Consider the following 26,686-nt stretch of genomic DNA (forward strand, 5'->3'; position numbering starts at 1 on the left):
AGCGGGGAGACGGGGGGAGAGCAGCGGGGGAGACAGGGGAGAGCAGCGGAAGGACGGGGGAATGGAGAGCAGCGGGGAGATGGGGGAGAGCAGTCGGGGAGATGGGGGAGAGCAGAAGGAAGACGGGGGAGAGCAGCGGGGAGACGGGGCGAGAGCAGCGGGGAGACGGGGGGGAGAGCAGCGGGGAGAGACGGGGAAGAGCAGCGGGGGGAGACGGGGGAGGAGAAGCAGCGGGGAGACGGGGGAGAGCAGAAGGAAGATGGGGAGAGCAGCGGGGAGACGGGGGAGAGCAGCGGGGAGACGGGGGAGAGCAGAAGGAAGACGGGGGAAAGCAGCGGGGAGACGGGGGAGAGCAGTGGCTACAGCACAGTGCAGCAGGAGGATGGTGGCACCGCCGTCGCTCACGGCAGCGTCCACCCGGCTCCAGCAAAGTGAGGTCCCGCTTGCTGGAGCCGGGTGGACACTGCCGTGTGGTCTGGCAGCGGTGCCACATTCTCCTGCTGCAACGCTACGCTACTGAAGCTGCTGCTCTCCCCCGTCTCCCTGCGGCTCTCCCCCCGTCTCCCTGCGGCTCTCCCTCCCATGTCCTCCCCCCCAACCAAACCCCCCTCCCCCCAACCCCCATCTCCTCCTGGCGGCTCCCTCATCTCAATTCGATTTTGATGGTCATTGAATAGCCCTTGTCGGAATGTATCCGACTTCAATTGAATATACCCCTTCGTATTCAGTTCAGGATTTGTTGAATGTATTTCTGGGGACTCGGGATACGGCCAAATCCTAAAACGGTGAATTCCGTACAAGAATATAACCACTATGTACATTTCAGATTAATTTCGGTTGAACTAAAGTGACTGAATAACGCAGATGTCTAATAACTGCCTGCGGTTTGCAATGCTTGCGTTCTGTGTCTCCGCCCTCTGTGCGGGCTAACGCTGCTTCTCGTCCTCCCTTCAGTTCCTGTCTCAGCTGATGACCTTCATGATCAGCGTGGGTGAGCTCCATTCTGCGGACACCTGGGGAAGGTGGAGCTGGACGCCGTCTCGCTAGCGATCGCAGTAAGTCCTGTCTCGCATCTCTCCGGAGCTGCAGGCAAATTACTATTATTACAACACAATGGGGGTCATACCGAGTTGATCGCTCGCTAGCAGTTTTTAGCAGCCGTGCAAACGCTATGCCGCCTCCCACTGGGAGTGTACTTTAGCTGAGCAGAAGTGCGAACGAATGGATCGCAGAGCGGCTACAAAGTTTTTTTGTGCAGTTTCAGAGTAGCTCAAAACCTACTCAGCGCTTGCGATGACTTCAGAGTGTTTAGTTCCTGTTTTGACGTCACAACTCACACCAGCGTTTGCCCAGCCACGCCTGCTTTTTTCCTGGCACGCCTGTGTTTTTCCGAACACTCCCGGAAAATGGTCAGTTGACACCCAGAAACGCCCACTTCCTGTCAATCACTCTGCGGCAACCAGTGCAACTGAAATGCATCGCTAGACCCTGTATGAAACTACATCGTTCGTTGTGGCTGTACGACGCGCATGCGCATTGCGCCACATACGCATGCGCAGAACTGCCATTTTTTAGCCTGATTGCTGCGCTGTGAACAAATGCAGCTATCGATCAACTCGGAATGATCCCCCATGTTACTAGTTACAATCTTACTGTGAGTTACTCCGCTTCTACACTCTTTTCACTGCTTGATAAATCTCCCATTTCTTCCAATCAACTACCTCTTTGCCAAGCAGAAGAACAGCAGGGTACAAGCCTACAGTCCCGGAATGTCTGGAAGACTCTGTATTTAGGGTATCTCTCCCTGGCTCCCGGGGGTGTAGGCCGGCATCCCTGCGCAGTAGGTGGTCCCAGGGCTTAACGACGTAATTTGCAGCAAGTCACACAATTTTCCATGCAAGGGGTGGGTCCGCAACACCACAGATCACAGGCCCAGGGCCGCCATCAGGGGGGGAAGACTGACGGTACTGGAGTCCTGGGCTCAGACAGAGAGGGGCCCGTCTGTGGCTCCTACTGCTGATACCTGGAACCCGCACCAGTCTTTGCAGCAACAACAACAACAACAACAAGCCGACATATGGGGTCATACAGACCTGATCACACGCTAGGATTTTTTCACTGTGCTGCGATCAGGTCAGAACTGCGCATGCGTATGCACCGCAATGCGCAGGCGCGTCGTAGGGGTACAAAGCGGATCGGTGTCTGTGCGATGGATTGTACGAAGAATCCATTCGCACAGCCGATCGCAAGGAGATTGACAGGAAGAGGGCATTTGTGGGGTCGTCAACTGACTGTTTTCTGGGAGTGTCCATGCGTTTGCAGGGCGGGTGTCTTGACGTCAGCTCCGGTCCCGGACAGGCTGAAGTGATCGCAGCGGCTGAGTAAGTCCTGGGCAAATCAGAAACTGAACAAAAGTGTTTATGTACCCGCTCGGCTGCCACATGAGATCGCACACTTGCAAAGCTAAAATACACTCCCCGGTGGGCGGCGACTATATGTAAAAAAAACCCCTAGCGGAGCGATCAGGTCTGAATTAGGCCATAGGATTCTTAAAAACAAGTCTTCCCTGTGCATCAGCCCTCTGTGAATCGTTCCTGCAGGTCCTCTGCGCCCTGCACGGTATCCGGACTCCAGGTCGACAGCACAAAGGTCGACACCACCTTAGGTTGACGCCAATTGGTCGACAAACCTTAGGTCGACATGGACAAAAGGTCGACATGGACAAAATGTCGACAGGAACAAGGTCGACATGGAAAAAAGGTCAGACATGAGTTTTTCACGATTTTTTCTTTTTTTGAACCTTTTCATACTTAACGATCCACGTGTACTACGATTGGAACGGTAAAGTGTGCCGAGCGAAAGCGGTAAGCGGAGCGAAGGCATCACTGCCCGAAAGCATGGCGAGCGAAGCGAGCCATGCGAGGGGACGCGGTGCACTAATTGGGGTTCCCGGTCACTCTACGAAGAAAACGACACCAAAAAAACATAAAAAAACTCATGTCGACCTTTTTCCATGTTGACCTTGTTCCTTCGACCTTTTGTCCATGACGACCTTTTGTCCATGTCGACCTAAGGTGTGTCGACCAATTGGCGTCGACCTAAGGTGTGTCGACCTTTGTGCTGTCGACCCTCAGTCCCAGACCCGCCCTGCACACCCCCCTTGACCGCTGGTATGAGCCACCAAGACCCCCACTCTGTGATCTTCTGGTGGGGAGAAGTATAATATGCTGTAAATCACTGCAGCTAACCACCATGGCACACAGCTGTGACGGGGGGATCAGTGTCTCAAACCATAAGTGTGCCGCGCATGGTGCCCTGGGGCACACATTGGCACCGGCTGGCAGGGACTGATGGCATATTGAAGTTTAGCGGCAGAGAGACATTAACCATTTGCCGAGCTCTAATCTAGTGACCTCATCTGTGCTTGTATATTGGATTTATTGTTTTTTTACAGAATCTGGTGGTCTTTTGAATTATAGGTGTGTGAACATTACCGGAAGTGGCTGTGGGGTCGGGATTAGCCGGAGCGTGTGACACATTAATGTCACAGGTAAGTGCACCCCCGGGGGCTTCCATTAAGTCAGTAAATGTGATCAAAGTCAGGGAAAGCATAGTTAATTTTTCAGTAAGCCCCACCTGGGGCTCTCTCCGTCTGTTGCAGAACCACAAGTCCCCAGCGTGCCCTGCCACAACTGGAAAGCCTCAGCTTGCTCTCCTCTGTACTAGACTGGATACCCGTGAGCGGGTTTACGCTTACAGATCGATGACTTTCTCTTCCAGATCTATGGATCGAGCAATTTAAAGTTGATCGGGACCGTTCTGCAGAGAGGGATCCTGATCTTGCTGCTCTTCTGTTTCCCCTGCTGGGCCCTGTTTGTCAACACGGAGCCCATTCTGCGGCTTTTCCGGCAGGACCCAGATGTGTCCAGGTAGGGAACGCTGTGTACTCATCACTGCTTCATGAATAGACAGAGAGGTAAGTGTGGAGAAGTGATTCAGTGGAGAATGTGGCCCATGGCGACCAATCAGCATTGAAGTAACATTTATCATTTGCATACTATAAAATTATACGTAGCAGCTGATTGGTTGCCTGAGGTAACTTCTCCACTGGCTCACTTCTCCACTCTTTTCACTGCTTCGTGAATAGACCCCTTATACTGTAGGCCCAGATTAATCAAGGCTTGGGGGTCTATTCGTGAAGCGGTGAAAAGTGTGGAGAAGTGAGCCAGTGGAGAAGTTGCCCATGGCAACCAATCGGCATTGAAGTAACATTTATAATTTGCATACTATACAACTGTACGAAGCAGCTGATTGGTTGCCATGGGCAACTTCTCCACAGGCTCAATTCTCCACTCTTTTCACTGCTTCATGAATAGACCCCTAGGAGTGATGAACTGCACGGTGATAAAGTAGCAGCCAATCAGCTTCCCGGCGATACTGGCTAGCAGAGGTGAAGGGGCTCATTCTGAAGACACTGGCCAGTATTGGGCAGCTGGCAGTAGGCCTGCATGTCTTCCCACAGCTTTATGAGGTGAATCTATCGGAGGTAGCCAAGGAATCGAAGTCCAGCGGTGGCTATTTAATAGCTCCCTTAGATCAGGCCAGGTCATAATATATTTGAAGCCAAATTTATCTTCCCTGGCTCCTTCCTAGCAATGACCTTTACTGTCCAGCTAGTAAGGCCTGAACCTAGGGTCACATCTGTGGGATCGTGACGAGAGGGCCTCCCATTAGTGACACCATACTGTGCTGTTCAGCGCTGTTTGCTCAGTAGCAATGTGACAGGACACTGATCTCTGGGCAAACTCTCTCAGCAAAAGGTTAACTGAGTCTGAGTCTATTTTGCCTCATGAATTGTAACCCATAGCAACCAAAGCTTTATTGATTAGATTTGCTAAAGCGTTTAGGGCGCCAATCATATTCTAGTTAACGTATTCTAGAATGTACTAGGTAATGGATAGCTAAAATGTTCTTGGTTGCCACGGGCAACACCGCCAAACTATACACACCTGGCTGACATTTATTAATAGCATAAGTAACACCCGACAATGGTGGTCATTCCAAGTTGTTCGCTAGCTCAATTTGTTCGCTGTGCAGCGACGAGGCAAAAAACGGCACTTCTGCGCATGCGTATGCGGCGCAATGCGCACGTGCAAAGTAATATTTCAGCGAACAAGGTCTAGCGAAGCTTTTCAGTCGCACTGCTGGCCGCAGAGTGATTGACAGGAAGAGGGCATTCCTGGGAGGTAACTGACCGTTTTCAGGGAGTGTTCGATAAAACGCAGGCGTGCCAGGAAAAACGCAGGCGTGTCTGAGAGAACGCAGGCGTGGCTGGCCGAACGCAGGACGTGTTTGCGACGTCAAATCAGGAACTGAACAGTCTGAAGTGATCGCAAGCGCTGAGTAGGTCTGGAGCTACTCTGAAACTGCACAAAATTATTTTGTAATCGCTCTGAGATCCTTTCGGTCGCACTTCTGCTAAGCTAAAATACACTCCCAGAGGGCGGCGGCTTAGCGTTTGCACGGCTGCTAAAAACAGCTAGCGAGTGATCAACTCGGAATGAGGGCCAATACCGGCTGGCAAGGTTAAGGGGAGTCCTAACACTCGATCAGCCAGTCATGCATTTATGCATATTTAAATAAATGATTTGTTTTACGTGGGCCACACTTACTTCTGCCATCATAAAATGATTATCTTTGGTTAGGGCAGTCCCATCCTGCTGGCATATCGTTGTAGCAACCTCAGTGGGTATGAAATCTGCAGCGTGAATAGCATTTAATAATCAGGAGCACTCGTATGATTGTAAATACATATTTTTTAACATAGCGGACATCCATTCCTCCCTCTACCTGCTATACTGACCCAACATACAGAGGTTCCTTTGTGCATACTTCCGAAGTGACTCTGCAATTTGGCTTAGCATATGGTATTTAAAGGAAAAGTGCCTTCTGTGCCCTTCGGTCATGCATTTATATCATCTGCAGCTTATGATTGCAGTGCCTGAATGCACTGCAGAGCTGAGACACATCCAGACAAACAGAAATAAACTATTCTGCAGATTATAGCTATACATTGCTGAAAAGGGCATAATGAAGCCAAAATACAAATCGGTACAGTTAGTGAAAGTTGCCGGATGGTACATAAAGTACAAGCCAACACATTACAAGTACTGTTAAAGTCACACTGCCATCCCAGCAGCTACAAGGACTGGTCTATGCGGCCATTGGGGGTCATTCCGAGTTGATCGCTCGCTAGCTACTTTTTGCAGCGCTGCAATCAGATAGTCTCTGCCTACAGGGGAGTGTATTTTAGCTTTGCAAGTGTGCGATCGCATGTGCAGCCAAGCGGTACAGAAAAGTTTTGTGCAGTTTCTGAGTTGCCCAGAAATTTCTCAGCCGCTGCGATCTCTTCAGCCTATTCGGGCCCGGCATTGACGTCAGACACCCGCCTTGCAAACACTTGGACACGCCTGCGTTTTTCCAAACACTACCAGAAAACGGTCAGTTGCCACCCACAAACGCCTTCTTCCTGTCAATCTCCTTGCGAACGCCCATGTGAATAGATTCTTCGTTAAATCCATCGCTCAGCAACGATCCGCTTTGTACCCGTACAACGCGCATGCGCATTGCATGCGCAGTTTTGACCTGATCGCACCGCAGCGAAAAAACCTAGCATGCGATCAGGTCGGAATGACCCCCATTGTTCCTGGGGCTTAATCACTCCTCCTAGAGACGTGGCCAAAGTCTGGAAAGGGAGATTTAAAGGACCAATGCCAAAATGCAATCAGGTGCTTGCAGATCACGATTGGCTCTTCCACTGACAGCCCTTCTGTTGCTATGGTAATTTGGGGAACTGTTGTGCTTGATAATATAAATACATGGCTGAAACAGCCAGAAGGAGACAAATTCAGTGTATATAGTAACCGTTGCAGATGTACTACTGTTAGCATGTTGAATTCATGTATTATTACTGAAAACCCCAAAACAATGTACAGCCAATAATAACAGAGCCAGGTTGTGTTATTTATATATATTTCTCTTTATAGATTAACTCAGATTTACGTCTTGATTTTCATTCCAGCCCTTCCAGTAAGTATGTCGTTCCCCAACGAATAATAAACTGTATTATTTGCTCACTAAATGGACGCCATAAAGAAATCATAATTTAAGCATAGGCTTGGTGTTTCTCTTTAAAGGGGGAGTCGCCTTTGCGCCACTTTAATTTACTGATTTTCCATGTTTTCCTGCAACTTTTACTAAAGATATTGTTTTATATTTCTGTTTCATTCTCAGTTCACTCCAAAGCGTTTACATCACAGTCACCGATATCATTTTATTTGATTCCGTAAATGTATAAGTGATGCAGTTTCTGCGTCTGATTTGATGCAGCCAATGGGCGTGATTTATTGAGTAGCGATTATCACTTATCACCTGCCGTCTCGCCGGCGGGATCTAATACAGCAAATTCATTAAAAGCAGGACCCAGTATGTTGGGTAGGAAATTGGAATATATACCCAATACGCTATGCTGTATTAGTGACATTTCTGCTTTCGATTTCGACAGCAAAATTGTGAAAAATTGCTGATTACTTGATAAATATACCCCAAGGGGTAAATTTACTAACACAGGAGTTCTATTTAAGATGAGATGTTGCCCATAGCAACCAATCAGATTCCAGATATTAGCTTCTAGAAGGTGATAGATACATGAGAAGTAGAATCTGATTGGTTGCTATGGGTAACATCCCATCTTAAATAGAACTCCCATGTTTGTACATTTACCCCCAAATGTTTTATTTGGTTTAAATTAAATCAAATAACTTGTGTAGCTGATATTGTGAACAATTAAAGGGATCATTTGTGAACAGCGCTTCTTATCAGCTGGGCAGAGGTGTTTATTTTAGTCCCCCCTTAGTTACTGCACGGAACTACTCTGTAGGCACAGTTCAGTGCACAAAGTAGAGTTGATCTGTGTCTCTGTGTCATATCCGAGGGTACTAAAATACAATAGGCATTAAATGCAAAGGTCTAAATAAAAAGTACCAGAATATATAAATATTACCTATTTTTATTTTTAGCTCTCCCCCTGGAGGCTCTTCTGGAGATTTGGCAGTACTCCCCCTAAATTTGTGAGTCTTCAGAGTATTGCAGGAGACCAGACAAATGTGAAACTTTGGGGTCTATTTACTAAGCCTCAGATGGAGATAAAGTACCAGCCAACAAAGTCGTAACTGTCACGTCACAGGCTAGGTGGAAAAATGACAGTTAGGAGCTGATTGGCTGGTACTTTACCTCCATCTAAGGCTTAGTAAATAGACCCCTATATAGTTATAGACACAACAGATCAACACAAGGAAATACAAGCTAATTACGTGCAACAATGTATATTTTATATAATTCTATATAAGCATTATCCCTGGTCCTAATACCAGTAATCTGCTAACAGAACAACAGACCCTCATTTAAAGATCTTAAAACCTTGTAGTATATTTGGAGACCCCGTCCGCGCTCTGTAAATGTATTAATGCACTACTAAAGTACTAAAGTATATCTATGAGCACCTATAACTCCTGCCTGTAAATGATATATGGGTAAACAGTGAGGTGTGATATAATCAGTTATAATCACTGAGTTGTGATGTCATCCGTTCGGCATGCAGACTTGTGTATTAAGCAGAATAATGCGCCCCCTACTGTTTCTTATTACAGAGACGAGAAATCCCTCTAAAGAGGACGAGAAGCTGTTTCCCACAGCAACCAATCAAATTCTAGCTATCATTTATTTAGTATGTGCTATAAAATGAAAACTAGAATCTTGTCCTCTTTAGAAGGTTTGCTACATTGTCCCCTCAGTTCTTAAGGCCAGTACTCACTGGCCGATGCGGGAGAGATGTTTGCTGAGTGAACCGCTCAGCACACATCTCTCCCGCCGCTCAGCACAGCGCGATGTGTGCTGAGCATGCGAGGGAAGACGGTAAGCAGCGATTGCTCCGTGAGTACCCCCCTTTAGTAACAAACGGTATCATGGAAAATTCTGGCTCAAGGAGCTTACATTTCATGCAGTACTAGGGTCAAAACTTCTGGAAATTTCTGGGGTTCTCAATATTTTCTGCATAATAGTATTATTTTTTTTCCTTTTTAATTAGGCGACATTTCTGTACCAACTACAGGCCAGATACTTGCAGAACCAGGTATTGGAGCGTCGGTAATGTATTGTTGTATTTTATATTGTGAACATGTGCTACCAATTATTTACTATAGGCCTGGCCAACCTGTGGCTCTCCAGCTGTTGTAAAACTACAAGTCCCATCATGCTTTCCCACAGTTTTGCTATTAGGGAATGCTAAAACTGTGGCAAGGTATGCTGGGATGTGTAGTTTCACAACATCTGGAGAGCCGCAGGTTGGCAAGGCCTGCATATGAAAGCTGCACAGGGATGTATAGGGGTAGCAGTTGATTTACCGACGGACACAATACCAACCGTCAGAATCCCGACAGCCATTGGCCAACAGTCAAAATACCCACACGGTCAAAATACCAACAATTATTACGCCGTCATGTTCAAAATGCCGACATAGCCAGAATACCGGCATTTGAACTGCCGACATGTCAGGATTATGACCGTCAGTAAATCATACTGATCCCGATGTATAGAACTGCCACGCTGAGTATGTACTGTACATGACGGTTTTAGTTTAAAGACCATTACTTTAGTTTCTACGTAACGCGGTGGCGTATCTCTAATGGCTTCCCATTGTTTGCACCCTTTTCTTGAATACTTACTCCTCCAGAGTCCCGTGTTGGCGGCAGTTTCATTCGCTACACAATCACCCATGCGTTTCCCGTGCGCTGTAGGAAAATCACCGGAAAAATGGCCGTCGCCCCGGAGACATGCATTTGTGCAACAGACTCTGGCACAGCGCTAGGGTCATGACCCTAGTGCTCAGAGTCTACTGCCGGCTAGAGAGGACGGGGCCTCGGGCGAACACTGCACACGGGCCCCTACCTCTATTTAATACGCCCCTGACGTGACGTCGCATACTTTTGGAATTACCAGTTGTCACAAATGAGTTTTTGAGCACTTTATATACCAGCAAACACAAGACCTGCTCAGTTCAAGGATGTGACAGATATTGCGATGTCCTTATAGACCACAGCCGCTGTATACAATATCTTTCTTTATGTGCCTTCTAATATTTTTGCCCTATGATGGAATCGACCTTTTTATTTTGTTTCCCGGAGACTAAAAATTTTTTCAAAATCCCAATTAATCTGTTAGAGAAATTCTCAGGAACACGACCAGAGATACAACACACTGTATATATGTTGCACATCGTTAATGATACCATATGCTGCTGTTCATTTATTTGATTAAGAACAAGTGCCCTTATTTATCAATGAGTGATAAATTGCACTGTGAGTGATACATTTCACCAGCCAATCAGCTCCTCCCTTTCATGTCGCAGGCTGGGTTTGAAAAATGACAGTTAGGAGCTGACTGGCTGGTGCAATTTATCACTCACAGTGAAATTTATCACTCATTGATAAATAAGGGCAAAGAAATGAAAGTCACATTTTATTTTTTCATATACAGAAGAGGGAATGCGATCCGGGTCCCTGAAGGATCCTGAAGGGAAGTACAGCGGTTAGGTTCTATGGGTAGGGTTAGTATTTTACCCCTCTCCTGCCCCCTACTATTTTCCTTACCCTTGGGGGGTGGCGGCTAGAGCTAATCCGCCGGGAGTGGCAGCTAGCACTAACCCTCTGGGGGGGAGGGGGGGGAGCTATGGCTAATCACCCCCCTAGTACCCAACCCTATCCCCCCCTAGTATCTAGCCCTAACCCCTCCCCCCACCCCCTGGGCCCTAACCCTGAATCACACCTTCAGCATTCCGGCGGTTCGGTGTTCCGGCGCAGGTGTCCTGAGTGGTGTCAGGATACCGGCATCAGTCACATGATCACCAGCATACAGAACTCCAGGATGCTGAACGCATCTCCTATTGAGGAATGGGGCTTAAGTTGTCCCATATTTTGCCAGGGCTGCTGGGGTTTAAAGAATCGTTCTTCTTTATCCTGGACTAATTATTCTTTCTGCTTATAGGGGATCGTATTCCCTCAAGTGTTAACGGGATTCATTGGAAACCTCTTCAATGCATTAATTAACTACATCTTCCTGTACCTGCTGGGGCTGGGGGTGATGTAAGTATACTGATATGCCTATGACCCAGTGGGAAACGGGAGTGCATAGTAATCAGGCAGAGGCGTTGGCACAAGTGAGATGCCGTGGCTTCTCACTGTGGCCCTCATTCCGAGTTGTTCGCTCGTTAACTGCTTTTAGCAGCATTGCACACGCTAAGCCGCCGCCTACTGGGAGTGAATCTTAGCATAGTAGAATTGCGAACGAAAGATTAGCAGAATTGCGAATAGAAATTTCTTAGCAGTTTCTGAGTAGCTCGAGACTTACTCCTACACTGCGATCAGCTCAGTCCGTTTCGTTCCTGGTTTGACGTCACAAACACACCCAGCGTTCGCCCAGACACTCCCCCATTTCTCCAGGCACTCCCGCGTTTTTACCTGACACGCCTGCGTTTTTACGCACACTCCCAGAAAACGGCCAGTTTCCGCCCAGAAACACCCACTTCCTGTCAATCACACTACGATCAGCAGAACGATGAAAAAACCTCGTTAGGCCGTGAGTAAAATACCAAACTTTTGTGCAAATTTACTTGGCGCAGGCGCAATGCGAACATTGTGCATGCGCAGTTTGCGACTAATCGCTCCGTAGTGAAAAAAAATAACGAGCGAACAACTCAGAATGACCCCCAGTGTGCGTGCGTGTGTGCAAACTTCACAGGGCATCAGCATGCGAACACTGCCGCAGCAGCATTCCACGCAGCCGCCACGACACGCCCCCCCAACGGCCCGGCCACGCCTGTGTTAGCCGGACCGCTCCTCCTAAACGGCGGCTTAACGCCTCCGTCCAGCCCTCTCCCGCCCAGCGACCGCCTCTGTCTCAGAGGCGATCGCTAGGCAACGACGGCTGCCATGCCCGGCGCACTGCGACGCAAGGTGCACTGCGACTTGGTGCATGCACAGTTCCGACCCGATCGCTGCGCCGCGACAAACTGCAGCGAGTGATCGGGTCGGAATGACCCCCTAAGTCCGCTTGAGCTGGTAACATATGGTGCTCCTTGCCACTGCGGGCGCTTTGTCCGACGCATACGCAGACCGCGATTTCTGTTTACAGGATATGCGCAGTCTGCTGATAAACGAGAGAGGCGTTTGCTTTTGAACTTGCGTCCGGCTTAGAACTAGGCCCATTATAAGTGACACTACTGTTCCCAGCATACCCATGGCTGCCAAAACAGTTTGGCTCACTGGCACTTGTAGTGCCACAGAAAAATGTACAATTGCAAAAATGAATAGTTACTTTCTGCAACTTTTACGAAGTACATTACTTTTATCTTCTTCTTTTTGGGGGGGCTACTGTCTGTGTTTTTCAGTAAAAACTTTCTATCTAGTCTGGGGGGGAAGGTACAGGGGAAATATAAAATACAGGAAGGACACCCTTACAGGGTAACTGAAAATCATTCCGCTGGGTACACCATCTGATACATGAAAAATAAGACGTTGGCTTGAAATTGTCTGTTGAAATCTCAGAAACACACACGTCGTCATTAGTCAGATATGTTTGGAGAAACCGACCTTCCTCAGTGACATCAGTAACCATGGAAACAAACTGTGGCCTGCGCTGGTCATTTCCAAGGATATAGCTACAGCACTTATCTGCAAAGTTCTAGCAGCAGTGTGGCTCACGTAGTGGTGAGTGCCCGGCTTCTCTGGGTGCGTGACTTCTGGTGCAAGTTACTAAGGGATAATGATGGCGATCAGCCCCAGTTCCTGATTGGCTGAGTCTTTCTTAATACCTCCCATTGATGGGCGTAGTGATAATGGGTGCATGGTAGTGGCTGGGTATGGGAGAGTGGCAGTCAGGATGCCTGCGGTCAGAATACCGACCCCTGCATACAGACTGGTCAGAATCCCGACAGGGGTGCTGCACTAAAGGAACCCTATTCCCAATCCTCCCCCTAACCCTCCCTCCAACCCTCCCTCCCCGCAGCCTAACCCTCCCATACCGCAGCCTAACCCTAACCCTCTCCCCCCCGCAGCCTAACCCTAACCCTCCCATACCGCAGCCTAACCCTAACCCTCTCCCCCCGCAGCCTAACCCTAACCCTCCCATCCCGCAGCCTAACCCTAACCCTTCCATACCGCTACCTAACCCTAACTCTCCCTCCCGCAGCCTAACCCTAACCCTCCCATCCCTAACCCTTCCATACCGCTACCTAACCCTAACCCTCCCTCCCGCAGCCTAACCCTAACCCTCCCATCCTGCAGCCTTACCCTAACCCTTCCATACCGCTGCCTAACCCTAACCCTCCCTCCCGCAGCCTAACCCTAACCCTTCCATACCGCTGCCTAACCCTCCCTCCCGCAGCCTTACCCTAACCCTCACCATCCTGCAGCCTTACCCTAACCCTTCCATACCGCTGCCTAACCCTAACCCTCCCTCCCGCAGCCTTACCCTAACCTCCCATCCTGCAGCGTAACCCTAACCCCCCCCCCCTCCCCGCAGCCTAACCCTAACCCTTCCATACCGCTGCCTAACCCTAACCCTCCCATCCCGCAGCCTAACCCTAACCCTCCCATCCCGCAGCCTAACCCTAACCCTCCCATCCTGCAGCCTTACCCTAACCCTCCCATCCCGCAGCCTAACCCTAATCCTCCCATCCTGCAGCCTAACCCTAACCCTTCCATACCGCTGCCTAACCCTAACCCTCCCTCCCGCAGCCTTACCCTAACCCTCACCATCCTGCAGCCTAACCCTAACCCCCCCCCTCCCCGCAGCCTAACCCTAACCCTTCCATACCGCTGCCTAACCCTAACCCTCCCATCCCGCAGCCTAACCCTAACCCTCCCATCCCGCAGCCTAACCCTAACCCTCCCATCCTGCAGCCTTACCCTAACCCTCCCATCCCGCAGCCTAACCCTAACCCTCTCCCCCCGCAGCCTAACCCTAACCCTCCCATCCCGCAGCCTAACCCTTCCATACCGCTACCTAACCCTAACCCTCCCACCCGCAGCCTAACCCTAACCCTCCCATCCTGCAGCCTTACCCTAACCCTTCCATACCGCTGCCTAACCCTAACCCTCCCTCCCGCAGCCTAACCCTAACCCTCCCATCCTGCAGCCTAACCCTAACCCTTCCATACCGCTGCCTAACCCTAACCCTCCCTCCCGCAGCCTTCCCTAACCCTCACCATCCTGCAGCCTAACCCTAACCCCCCCCCTCCCCGCAGCCTAACCCTAACCCTTCCATACCGCTACCTAACCCTAACCCTCCCTCCCGCAGCCTAACCCTAACCCTCCCATCCTGCAGCCTTACCCTAACCCTTCCATACTGCTACCTAACCCTAACCCTCCCTCCCGCAGCCTAAACTTAAGCATCACTCCCCGCAGCCTTACCCTAACCCTTCCATACCGCTGCCTAACCCTAACCCTCCCATCCCACAGCCTAACCCTAACCCTCCCTCCCCGCAGCCTAACCCTTCCATACCGCAGCCTAACCCTAACCCTCCCCTCCCGCAGCCTAACCCTAACCCTCCCATACTGCAGCCTAACCCTAACCATCCCATACCGCAGCCTTACCCTAACCCTCCCATACTGCAGCCCAACCCTAACCCTCCCATCCCGCAGCCTAACCCTCCCATACCGCAGCCTAACCCTAACCATCCCATACCGCAGCCTTACCCTAACCCTCCCATCCCGCAGCCTAACCCTTCCATACCGCAGCCTAACCCTAACCCTCCCCTCCCGCAGCCTAACCCTAACCCTCCCCTCCCGCAGCCTAACCCTCCCATACCGCAGCCTAACCCATCTATACCGCAGCCTAACCCTAACACTCCCATCCCGCAGCCCAACCCTAACCCTTCCATACCACAGCCTTACCCTAACCCTGCTGCAGCCTAACCCTTCCATCCCGCAGCCTAACCCTAACCCTCCCATACCACAGCCTAACCCTAACCCTCCCATCCCGCAGCCTAACCCTAACCCTCCCATACCGCAGCCTAACCCTAACCCTCCAATACCGCAGCCTCACCCTCCCATACCGCAGCCTAACCCTCCCATACCGCAGCCCAACCCTAACCCTCCCGCAGCCTAACCCTAACCCTCCCATACCGCAGCTTAACCTTAACCCCTCCCTCCCCACAGCCTAACCCTCCCGCAGCCTAACCCTAACCCTCCCGCAGCCTAACCCCAACCCTCCCATACCGCAGCCTAACCCTCCCACACCGCAGCCTAACCCTCCCATCCCTCAGCCTAACCCTCCCATCCCGCAGCCTAACCCTTCCCCTCCCACACCGCAGCCTAACCCTAAACCTCCCATCCCGCAGCCTAACCCTAAACCTCCCATCCTGCAGCCTAATCCTAACTCTTCCATCCCTTAGCCTAACCCTCCCATCCCGCAGCCTAACCCTAACCCTCCCATCCCGCAGCCTAACCCTCCCGTCCCGCAGCCTAACCCTAACCCTCCCATCCTGCAGCCTAACCCTAACCCTTCCATACTGCAGCCTAACCCTAAACCTCCCATCCCGCAGCCTAACCCTAACCCTTCCATACCGCTCCCTAACCCTAACCCTCCCATCCTGCAGCCTAACCCTAACCCTCCCATACTGCAGCCTAACCCTAACCCTCCCATCCCGCAGCCTAACCCTAACCCTCCCATACCGCAGCCTAACCCTAACCCTCCCATCCCGCAGCCTAACCCTAACCCTCCCATACTGCAGCCTAACCCTAACCCTCCCATCCCGCAGCCTTACCCTAACCCTCCCATACTGCAACCCAACCCTAACCCCCCTTCCCGCAGCCTAACCCTAACCCTCCCATACCGCAGCCTAACCCTATCCCTCCCGTCCCGCAGCCTAACCCTCCCCCTCCCACACCGCAGTCTAACCCTAAACCTCCCATCCTGCAGCCTAATCCTAACTCTTCCATCCCGCAGCCTAACCCTCCCATCCCGCAGCCTAACCTAACCCTCCCATCCCGCAGCCTAACCCTAACCCTCCCATCCTGCAGCCTAACCCTAACCCTCCCATACTGCAGCCTAACCCTAACCATCCCATACCGCAGCCTTACCCTAACCCTCCCATACTGCAGCCCAACCCTAACCCCCCTTCCCGCAGCCTAACCCTCCCATACCGCAGCCTAACCCTAACCATCCCATACCGCAGCCTTACCCTAACCCTCCCATCCCGCAGCCTAACCCTTCCATACCGCAGCCTAACCCTAACCCTCCCCTCCCGCAGCCTAACCCTAACCCTCCCCTCCCGCAGCCTAACCCTAACCCTCCCATACCGCAGCCTAACCCATCCATACCGCAGCCTAACCCTAACACTCCCATCCCGCAGCCCAACCCTAACCCTTCCATACCACAGCCTTACCCTAACCCTCCCGCAGCCTAACCCTCCCATCCCGCAGCCTAACCCTAACCCTCCAATACCGCAGCCTCACCCTCCCATACCGCAGCCTAACCCTAACCCTCCCATACCGCAGCCCAACCCTAACCCTCCCGCAGCCTAACCCTAACCCTCCCATACCGCAGCTTAACCTTAACCCCTCCCATACCGCAGCCTAACCCATCCATACCGCAGCCTAACCCTAACACTCCCATCCCGCAGCCTAACCCTAACCCTCCCATACCACAGCCTAACCCTAACCCTCCCATCCCGCAGCCTAACCCTAACCCTCCAATACCGCAGCCTAACCCTAACCCTCCCATACCGCAGCCCAACCCTAACCCTCCCGCAGCCTAACCCTAACCCTCCCATACCGCAGCTTAACCTTAACCCCTCCCTCCCCACAGCCTAACCCTCCCGCAGCCTAACCCTAACCCTCCCGCAGCCTAACCCTCCCATCCCGCAGCCTAACCCTAACCCTCCCATACCGCAGCCTAACCCTCCCACACCGCAGCCTAACCCTCCCATCCCTCAGCCTAACCCTCCCATCCCGCAGCCTAACCCTCCCCCTCCCACACCGCAGCCTAACCCTAAACCTCCCATCCCGCAGCCTAACCCTAAACCTCCCATCCTGCAGCCTAATCCTAACTCTTCCATCCCGCAGCCTAACCCTCCCATCCCGCAGCCTAACCCTAACCCTCCCATCCCGCAGCCTAACCCTAACCCTCACGTCCCGCAGCCTAACCCTAACCCTCCCATCCTGCAGCCTAACCCTAACCCTTCCATACTGCAGCCTAACCCTAACCCTCCCATCCCGCAGCCTAACCCTAACCCTTTCATACCGCTACCTAACCCTAACCCTCCCATCCTGCAGCCTAACCATAACCCTCCCATACTGCAGCCTAACCCTAACCCTCCCATCCTGCAGCCTAACCCTAACCCTCCCATACTGCAGCCTAACCCTAACCCTCCCATCCCGCAGCCTAACCCTAACCCTCCCATACTGCAGCCTTACCCTAACCCTCCCATCCCGCAGCCTTACCCTAACCCTCCCATACTGCAGCCCAACTCTAACCCCCCTTCCCGCAGCCTAACCCTAACCTTCCCATAACGCAGCCTAACCCTAACCCTCCCGTCCCGCAGCCTAACCCTCCCCCTCCCACACCGCAGTCTAACCCTAAACCTCCCATCCTGCAGCCTAATCCTAACTCTTCCATCCCGCAGCCTAACCCTCCCATCCCGCAGCCTAACCTAACCCTCCCATCCCGCAGCCTAACCCTAACCCTCCCATCCTGCAGCCTAACCCTAACCCTCCCATACTGCAGCCTAACCCTAACCATCCCATACCGCAGCCTTACCCTAACCCTCCCATACTGCAGCCCAACCCTAACCCCCCTTCCCGCAGCCTAACCCTCCCATACCGCAGCCTAACCCTAACCATCCCATACCGCAGCCTTACCCTAACCCTCCCATCCCGCAGCCCAACCCTAACCCTCCCATACTGCAGCCTAACCCTAACCATCCCATACCGCAGCCTTACCCTAACCCTCCCATCCCGCAGCCCAACCCTAACCCTTCCATACCACAGCCTAACCCTAACCCTCCCGCAGCCTAACCCTAACCCTCCCATCCCGCAGTCTTACCCTAACCCTCCCATCCCGCAGCCTAACCCTAACCCTCCCATATCGCAGCCTAACCCTCCCATACTGCAGCCTAACCCTAACCCTCCCATCCCGCAGCCTTACCCTAACCCTCCCATACTGCAGCCCAACCTTAACCCCCCTTCCCGCAGCCTAACCCTAACCCTCCCATACCGCAGCCTAACCCTAACCCTCCCATCCCGCAGCCTAACCCTAACCCTCCCACACCGCAGTCTAACCCTAAACCTCCCATCCTGCAGCCTAATCCTAACTCTTCCATCCCGCAGCCTAACCCTCCCATCCCGCAGCCTAACCCTAACCCTCCCATCCCGCAGCCTAACCCTAACCCTCCCATCCTGCAGCCTAACCCTAACCCTCCCATACTGCAGCCTAACCCTAACCATCCCATACCGCAGCCTTACCTAATCCCGCAGCCCAACCCTAACCCTTCCATACCACAGCCTAACCCTAACCCTCCCGCAGCCTAACCCTAACCCTCCCATCCCGCAGCCTTACCCTAACCCTCCCATACTGCAGCCTAACCCTAACCCTCCCATCCCGCAGCTTAACCCTAACCCTCCCATCCCGCAGCCTAACCCTAACCCTCCCATACCGCAGCCTAACCCTAACCCTCCCATCCCGCAACCTAACCCTAACCCTCTCTCCCCACAGCCTTACCCTCCCCCTCCCTGCAGCCTAAACCTAAGCCCAGCTCAGCAGGCTTGTGAGTCGGACGCAATTTCCGTCCAACTCTAGAAGAGTCGCAGTGTATTTCTGAGTTTTCACCAGACAACTTCAGGCTGAAATCCTATTTTTAAAGCATGAGGAGTTATTCCAGTGGTTGCAGTATCGGGGTAATGACTTTCATTCTATGTGGAGTTACCATTTAATATGGATTTTTACAGGTGATCTGTTCTATATGACCATGAGTACTAGATACTAGTGAGGTCTCTTGTTGCACTATGTAATATCACTGAAAATGTCATAAACAGAAGGTGCCTGCAATGATGATGATAAATTCTGTCTCTCACTATAGGGGCTCAGCGTTGGCCAATACTATATCTCAGTACATGCTGGCGATTTTGTTATTTTTGTACATCGTGTGGAAGAAGCTCTACGTAAAGACATGGGGAGGTACCGACATCTGATCTTACATATCAGTACTGATTCTGGGAAATCATTAAATGGCTTGTAGGGGGTGAGGGGGTCACTGGGAATTCCTCTATCCCATTGAGCGGGATGTCATCCCAATTGTCCATTATGGCTAACCAGTTATTTTTGTCCAGAAAGCTGACATGTTTAGTGCTGTGTAGGGTTATGGGCAGGACAATTTAATATTGGGGGTCATTCCAAGTTGATCGCACTCTAGCTATTTTTTGCAGCGCTGCGATCAGATAGTCGCCACCTATAGAGGAGTGTATTTTCGCTTTGCAAGTGTGTGATCGCATGTGCAGCCGAGCGCTACAAAAAAGTTTTGTGCAGTTTCTGAGTTGCCCAGGACTTACTCAGCCCTTGCGATCACTTCAGCATGTCCGGTCCCGGAATTGACGTCAGACACCCGCCCTGCAAACGCCTGGACACGCCTGCATTTCCCCAACCACTCCCTGAAAATGGTCAGTTGACACCCACAAACGCCCTCTTCCTGTCAATCTCCTTGCGATCGGCTGTGCGAATGGATTCTTCGTTAAATCCATCACCCAGCACTGATCCCCTTTGTACTCATGTGACGCGCCTGCGCATTGTGGTGCATACGCATGCGCAGCTTTACTGAGTTCTGACGTGATCGCAGCGCTGCAAAAAATAGCTAGCGTGCGATCAGGTCGGAATGATCCCCATTGTCTCAGCTTTGGTTACAGGCTGTTAGCTTCTAAGGCAGCAGAATGCCTGATTAATAACAGGGCAGGTGGGACGGTCGTCCATGTGCCAACCGCACGTAGCTACATTACCAATCGGGGGGTCACTGTGGCATAATAACTGGGGGTTCTGTGGCATATTGTGCACTGGGGGGCACTACAGTGTGTTTAACACATGTGTGGTGCTGGGGGCATTTACACAGTATACCGTTACCAGCATATAATGTTGACAATTTTATTAGTATGGGCCCCCCACAAGTTAGTTGCCCCGGGGCCCCTACAAACCGTAATCCAGCCCTGATGCTATTAATAAATGGGTGGATTAACATCAGAATCATGACCATTTTGATGAGGAGCTATGGGGGTCATTCAGAGTTGTTCGCTCGCTAGCAGTTTTTAGCAGCCGTGCAAACGCTATGCCGCCGCCCACTGGGAGTGTATTTTAGCTTAGCAGAAGTGCGACCGAAAGGATCACACAGCGACTACTAAAAAAGTTTGTGCAGTTTCAGACCTACTCAGCGCTTGCGATGACTTCAGACGGTTCAGTTCCAGATTTGATGTCAAGAACACGCCCTGCGTTCGCCCAGCCACCCCTGCGTTTTTCCTGGCACGCCTGCGTTTTTTCGATCACTCCCTGAAAACGGTCAGTTGACACCCAGAAACGCCCACTTCCTGTCAATCACTCTGCGGCCAGCAGTGCGACTGAAAAGCTTCGCTAGACCTGGTGTGAAACTACATAGTTCGTTGTAATAGTACGTCGCGCGTGCGCATTGCGCCGCATACCGCGTGCCGTTTTTTTGCATCGTCGCTGCGCAGCAAATATTTTCAGCCAGCGATCATCTCGGAATGCCCCCCCCCCACCCTATGTGCTATGCTCTGCTTTGCAATTTCAGCTTTTTGAACCATGTCATGTGTCTTGTAGTTAGAAAATGATCAGGGGCTGAAGGCTAAAAATTTAGTCGAGTCAAAAAATAAATAAATAATGCACTTAGAAATAAAACTAAACTAAAGCAAATTGTAGATCAGCTTCCTTGGGGGCACCTACTAAAATTTCCTTTGTATCACCTGATGAGCCTTGTCTGGCTGTATGTAGAAGGAACCTCGCATTGTATTGTATTGTACATATACGCTTTGATTACATGTTTGTGAGAGATTCCATTTTTGGCAGCACTTGCGCCATACGAGGTCTCTGTTTCAGCGCTCTGCCTTTCCATTCCAACTAGTAAACTGTAGACTGTGAGGACCGCGCCAGGCTGCAGATGCCGCTGACCTATGGGGGTCATTCCGAGATGATCGTAGCTGTGGTAAATTTAGCACAGCTACGATCATTCACACTGACATGCGGGGGGGACGCCCAGAACAGGGCTATTCCACCCCGCATGTCAGTGCCGGCCCTCCCCCGCAGAAGTGCAAAGGCATCGCACAGCGGCGATGCCTTTGCACTTCAAGAGTAGCTCCCCACCGTTCGGTCCGGCCACGCCTGTGTTGGCTGGACTGCGCCCACGAAATGGCGGCCAAACGCTGCCCCCCCCCCCCCCCCCCCGCGCGCGACCGCCTCTGTCTGTCAATCAGGCAGAGGTGATTGTAGAAAGCGCAGTTCTGACCCAATTGCACCGCTGCAATAAAACGCAGTGTGCGATCAGGTCAGAATGACCCGCTATTTCTGCAGACTGTGAGGACCATGCACTCCCCTCTCTTAGAACATGTCTATTTGTTTTGCAGAGTTGCACAACTTTAATACTTTTTAATAGACAAAGTGAACGTCATACCTAGAATAGACCGGTTTTTTATTTATATGTAATTTTATTATTTTTGTTTGTTTAAAGATTCCTTTAAATGGCAATTTACCGCTATACCTATGACATACAGCTGTCAGGAGCATCGGAAAGAATAAGCTAATATAATGCAGTTGCCATATTTTTGTAGAAACCTCTGGAAATGTGCTGCTGAACTCCGCGCAGTGGGACGCAGCCTGTACAGTGCCCTGTGTGCACCACGCTCCCTGCACACATTAGAGATATAGGGGTCTATTTACTAAGCCTTGGAGAGAGATAAAGTGAACGGAGATAAAGTACCAGCCAATCAGCTCCTAACTGCCATGTCACAGGCTGTGCTTGAAAAATGTCAGTTAGGAGCTGATTGGCTGGTACTTTTGGGCTGATGTATTAACCTGGAGAAGACATAAGGAAGTGATAAACCAGTGATAAGTGCAAAGTGATAAAAGCACCAGCCAATTAGCTCCAATATGTAAATTAACAGGAGCTGATTGACTGGTGCATTTATCACCTTGCACTTATCGCTGGTTTATCACTACCTTATGCCTTCTCCAGGTTAATTAATACATCTGCCCATTTATTCCTACACTACTAGAAGGAAATGTGAACATTTTATTTTACATATTGGAGCTGACTGGCTGGTGCGTTTATCACCTTGCACTTATCGCTGGTTTATCACTTCCTTATGCCTTCTCCAGATTAATACATCTACCACTTTGGGGTATATTCAATTGAAGTCGGATCCATACCGACATTCATTTGTCGGAATGGATCCGACCTGGGCTGTTCAAAGCAACCTCAGTTCGACTTTAAAAAAAGTCGACTTGAGATGCAGGAGCTGAGATGCGGGCAGAGGGGGAGAGCAGCGCCGGAGGAGACGGGGGGAGACGGCGGAGAGCCGGGAGCACAGCGCTGCAGCAGCGGACAGCGTAGCCGGAGGATGTCACAGCCGCTCACTGCAGCATCCACCTGGCTCCAGCTAGCGAGGTCCCGCTTGCTGGAGCCGGGTGGACGCTGCTGTGAGCGGCGGATGTGACATCCTCCGGCTACGCTGCCCGCTGCTGTAGCGTTGCTCTCCCCCATCTGCCCCCACCGTCTCCTCCGGCGCTGCTCTCCCCCTGTGCCCACTCTCCCGTCTCCTCCGGCGCTGTGCCCGCTGTGCCTGCTCTCCTCCTGTGCCCACTCTCCCGTCTCCTCCGGTGCTGTGCCCATCTCCTCTGGCGCTGCACCCGCTATGCCTGCTCTCCCCCTGTGCCCGCTCTCCCGTCTCCTCCGGTGCTGTGCCCGCTGTGCCCATCTCCTCCGGCGCTGTGTCTGCTCTCCCCCTGTGCCCGCTCTTTTGTCTCCTCCTGCGCTGCTCTCCCCCTGTGCCCGCTCTCCCATCTCCTCTGGCGCTGTGCCCGCTGTGCCCGTCTCCTCCGGCGCTGTGCCCGCTGCGCCTGCTCTCCCGTCTCCTCCGGCGCTGTGCCCGCTCTCCCGTCTCCTCTGGCGCTGTGTCCGTCTCCTCCGGCACTGTGCCAGCTGTGCCTGCTCTCCCCCTGTGCCCGCTCTCCCGTCTCCTCCGGCGCTGTGCCCATCTCCTCCGGCGCTGTGCCTGCTCTCCCCCTGTGCCCGCTCTCCCTTCTCCTCCGGTGCTGTGCCCGTCTCCTCCTGCGCTGTGCCCACTCTCCCGTCTCCTCCGGCGCTGCTGTCCCCCGTCTGCCCGCGGCTCTCCCCTCTCTCATCTCAGTCCGACATTTTTTTATGTCGGACTTAGATGGTCGGAAACGGGGCCAAATCCTGTCTAATTTGGCCCCGTTTCCCTCAACAGTACGTGAATCGACAGCTATATCGCCGATTCACGTACTATTCAACAAGTCGAATTTCACGACTTGTCGAATACAAATGCTGGGGACTGTATAGGTCGAATCACGATTCGACCTCAAAAAGTCAAAAACTGCCATCTTTTCGACAGACGGCAGCTTTTCGACACCAATTGAATATACCCCTATATCTCTTTCTCTCCAAGCAAAGTGCACAGACCCCATAGTAAAACTGAACAGAGTTGGCCATATTGCGTTGTCTCTTTTACCAGTGCCTTTGATCACACGACAGAATCACACGTATAACGTCACAATGTGATATCACTTGTCTTGGATTCACTGATTGAGACCTTATTGCCCTTGTCCACAGGTTGGTCCTCTGCCTGCTTTGAGGACTGGGGGTCTTTCACCCGGCTTGCAATACCCAGCATGCTGATGGTCTGTGTTGAATGGTGGGCATTTGAAATTGGGATCATACTATCAGGTTAGGTAACAGAACCAGCGCTATTCTTATCTGTCCCTCTGTGATGTTGTTCTGTCTTTTCTGTGCTATTCTGTCTGTCTCTGTGACTCTGTGTGTGTCTTTTAATGACACTGTCTCTCAATAAGACTCATTTACATATTGCGAAATGCGTGAGTGCACAGTGTGTATTATATATTGTACAAGTCTGGACTTGTAAACATCTTACGTGGATGTAGAAATATGTTTTTGTGGAAGAGTGGGTGGTCTCTGCAGCTAAACTTGGAACGCCCCCTAAATGTGCAGTCCCCACCCCCTGAAGCTCATTTAAATATTTTGACCTACAAGGTGAAGGCTTGCGTTTCTATGTGGGTGCAATCTAAGGTCAATTCATGTACACGTCCCACTTTCAGCAAATAGCGCCTGGCTCTTCCCACTGATTCTATATCCCTGCAGTTACAGCTATTGTAACATGTACATCAATGTATTTAGCTATAGAGAAATGCGCAATCATACAATTATAGCTGTAAGAAGTCACAAGATGACATTTGCTCTGTGGGTCCATGTTTTAGCAGATTTCATAAATTGCACCTTTATGTTTTGAAAACTTATATTCTAAAGTGTATCTAACAATAATTCCCTTCTCTGCCCCCTAGGAGTACTCGGTGTGGAAGATCTTGGGGCTCAGTCTATCATTTACCAGATGGCTAGTCTCATCTTCATGGTAAAAACCTAGTAAGGCGTGCCACAGGTCTGGCTGTTTGGCACTATTCTATTAACAGTATAGAAGTTACATAGGAACACCAGAGCTTCTTTTTTGACTGTACATTCACAACAAACATTTTTTTTTTTAGTTATGAAATGCGTTAGTTTTTCTACAGATGTTACCCTAAAAGAGAGGCTCTCAGACAGGAAATGTGTTATCATTTGTACATATGTTACCCTAGCTGGAATCATGAGTTATGAAACGTGTTATGAATTCACAAATGTTACCCTAACAGAAAGGACATTTGTGGTGAAACGCGTTAGTGTTTCTACAGATGTTACCCTAAAGTAAAGGCTATCAGACAGCAAATGTGTTATCATTTGTACATATGCTACCCTAGCTGGATACATATGAGTTATGAAATGTGTTATGAGTTCACAAATGTTACCCTAACAGAAAGGACATTTGTGGTGAAATGCGTTAGTGTTTCTACAGATGTTACCCTAAAGTAAAGGCTATCAGACAGCAAATGTGTTCTCATTTCTATATATGCTACCCTAGCTGGAACATATGAGTTATGAAACGTGTTATGAGTTCACAAATGTTACCCTAACAGAAAGGACATTAGTTATGAAATGCGTTAGTTTTCTACAGATGTTACCCTAAAGTAGAGTCTATCAGACAGGAAATGTGTTATAATTTGTACATATGTTACCCTAGGTGGAACTAGAGATGAGCGGGTTCGGATTTAACGTCAGAATTAACGCCAGTTCGGTTTTATCCAGATTTTTTGTATTGGCTATCCAAAACACATGACATCCATGAGCCAATAAGATGCCATTTTGAGAACCGAGTAAAACCGATTCTCATTTGTACATATGTTACTCTAGCTGGAACATATAAGTTATGAAATGTGTTATGAGTTCACAAATGTTACCCTGACAGAAAGGACATTAGTCATGAAATGCGTTAGTCTTTCTACAGATGTCAGACAGGAAATGTGTTATCATTTGTACATATGTTACCCTAGCTGGAAACATATGATTTATGAAACGTGTTCACAAATTTTACCCTAACTGAAACGATATCAGTCATGAAACAGAATCTGATTTCTACAAATATTACTGTAACAGAGAACATATCAGTCATGCAACACGTTATGATGTTTCCAAATGCTACCCTACAGTAATTGAGAACATATAAGTTGTGAAACGCGTTTTACAAATAAGACCCTCAGATTAGCCATGAAACGTGTGGAAAAAACTTCTAAAACAGAGAATTGGTGATGTTGCCTGTAGCAACCAATCAGATGCTGTCTATCATTTTTCTATTGCCTTTTACAAAATGATAGACAGCATCTTATTGGTTGCTATGGGCAACATCACCAATTCTCTGGTTTTTAGAAATTGCGTAAATTTACCCCGTTGAATCTAGTTGAGGTGCTGCAGAAATAATACTGAAATTATCCATAAATTGTCAAAAGTTGTCATTAACAAAACCTTTCACAGAACAGCGTATAACTTTGTATTCAAGACAATATAACAACAATTTATGGCGAAAAAATTGAGAAATTGGCAACATCAAAATTATTCAGTATTACTTTTTGAAAATCTTTTCATTGACTTTAATTATTACGGTTTTTAGTGGAATAATTTTCTTTACTGTGACGGGTGTGGTATAGGTCGACCACTATTGGTCGACAGTAACTAGGTCGACAGGGTGTCTAAGTCGACAGGTCAAAAGGTCGACATGAGTTTTTAATGTTTTTTTTTGTGTGCCGTTTTCTTCGTAGAGTGACGGGGAACCCCAATTAGTGCACCTTGTCCCCTCACTTCGCTCGCCATGCTTCGGGCAAGGTGCCTCGCTCGGCTACCGCTGCGCTCGGCACAGGTTACCGTTCCAATCGTAGTCCACGTGAATCGTTAAGTATGAAA

The 26,686-nt window shown here is 50.3% G+C and overlaps 1 protein-coding gene across 2 annotated transcripts in view; it reads left to right on the top strand.

The window, feature by feature from the left end:
* The first annotated feature begins 3,488 nt into the window (after nt 1–3,488).
* The window catches only part of LOC134948218 (multidrug and toxin extrusion protein 1-like), a 62,533-nt gene continuing 39,335 nt past the window's right edge, over nt 3,489–26,686 (top strand). For both annotated transcript variants that reach the window (XM_063936069.1, XM_063936070.1), the window contains exons 1-8: nt 3,489–3,550; nt 3,781–3,929; nt 7,047–7,089; nt 9,146–9,190; nt 11,101–11,198; nt 19,193–19,290; nt 23,957–24,070; nt 24,703–24,770. In XM_063936069.1, coding sequence (XP_063792139.1) covers nt 3,542–3,550; nt 3,781–3,929; nt 7,047–7,089; nt 9,146–9,190; nt 11,101–11,198; nt 19,193–19,290; nt 23,957–24,070; nt 24,703–24,770 — 624 coding nt within the window. In that variant the 5' untranslated portion in view covers nt 3,489–3,541. The remainder of the gene's footprint in view (nt 3,551–3,780; nt 3,930–7,046; nt 7,090–9,145; nt 9,191–11,100; nt 11,199–19,192; nt 19,291–23,956; nt 24,071–24,702; nt 24,771–26,686) is intronic.

This window comes from Pseudophryne corroboree, chromosome 8 (assembly GCF_028390025.1).
Source record: "Pseudophryne corroboree isolate aPseCor3 chromosome 8, aPseCor3.hap2, whole genome shotgun sequence".
In the NCBI taxonomy this organism is placed as follows: domain Eukaryota; kingdom Metazoa; phylum Chordata; class Amphibia; order Anura; family Myobatrachidae; genus Pseudophryne; species Pseudophryne corroboree.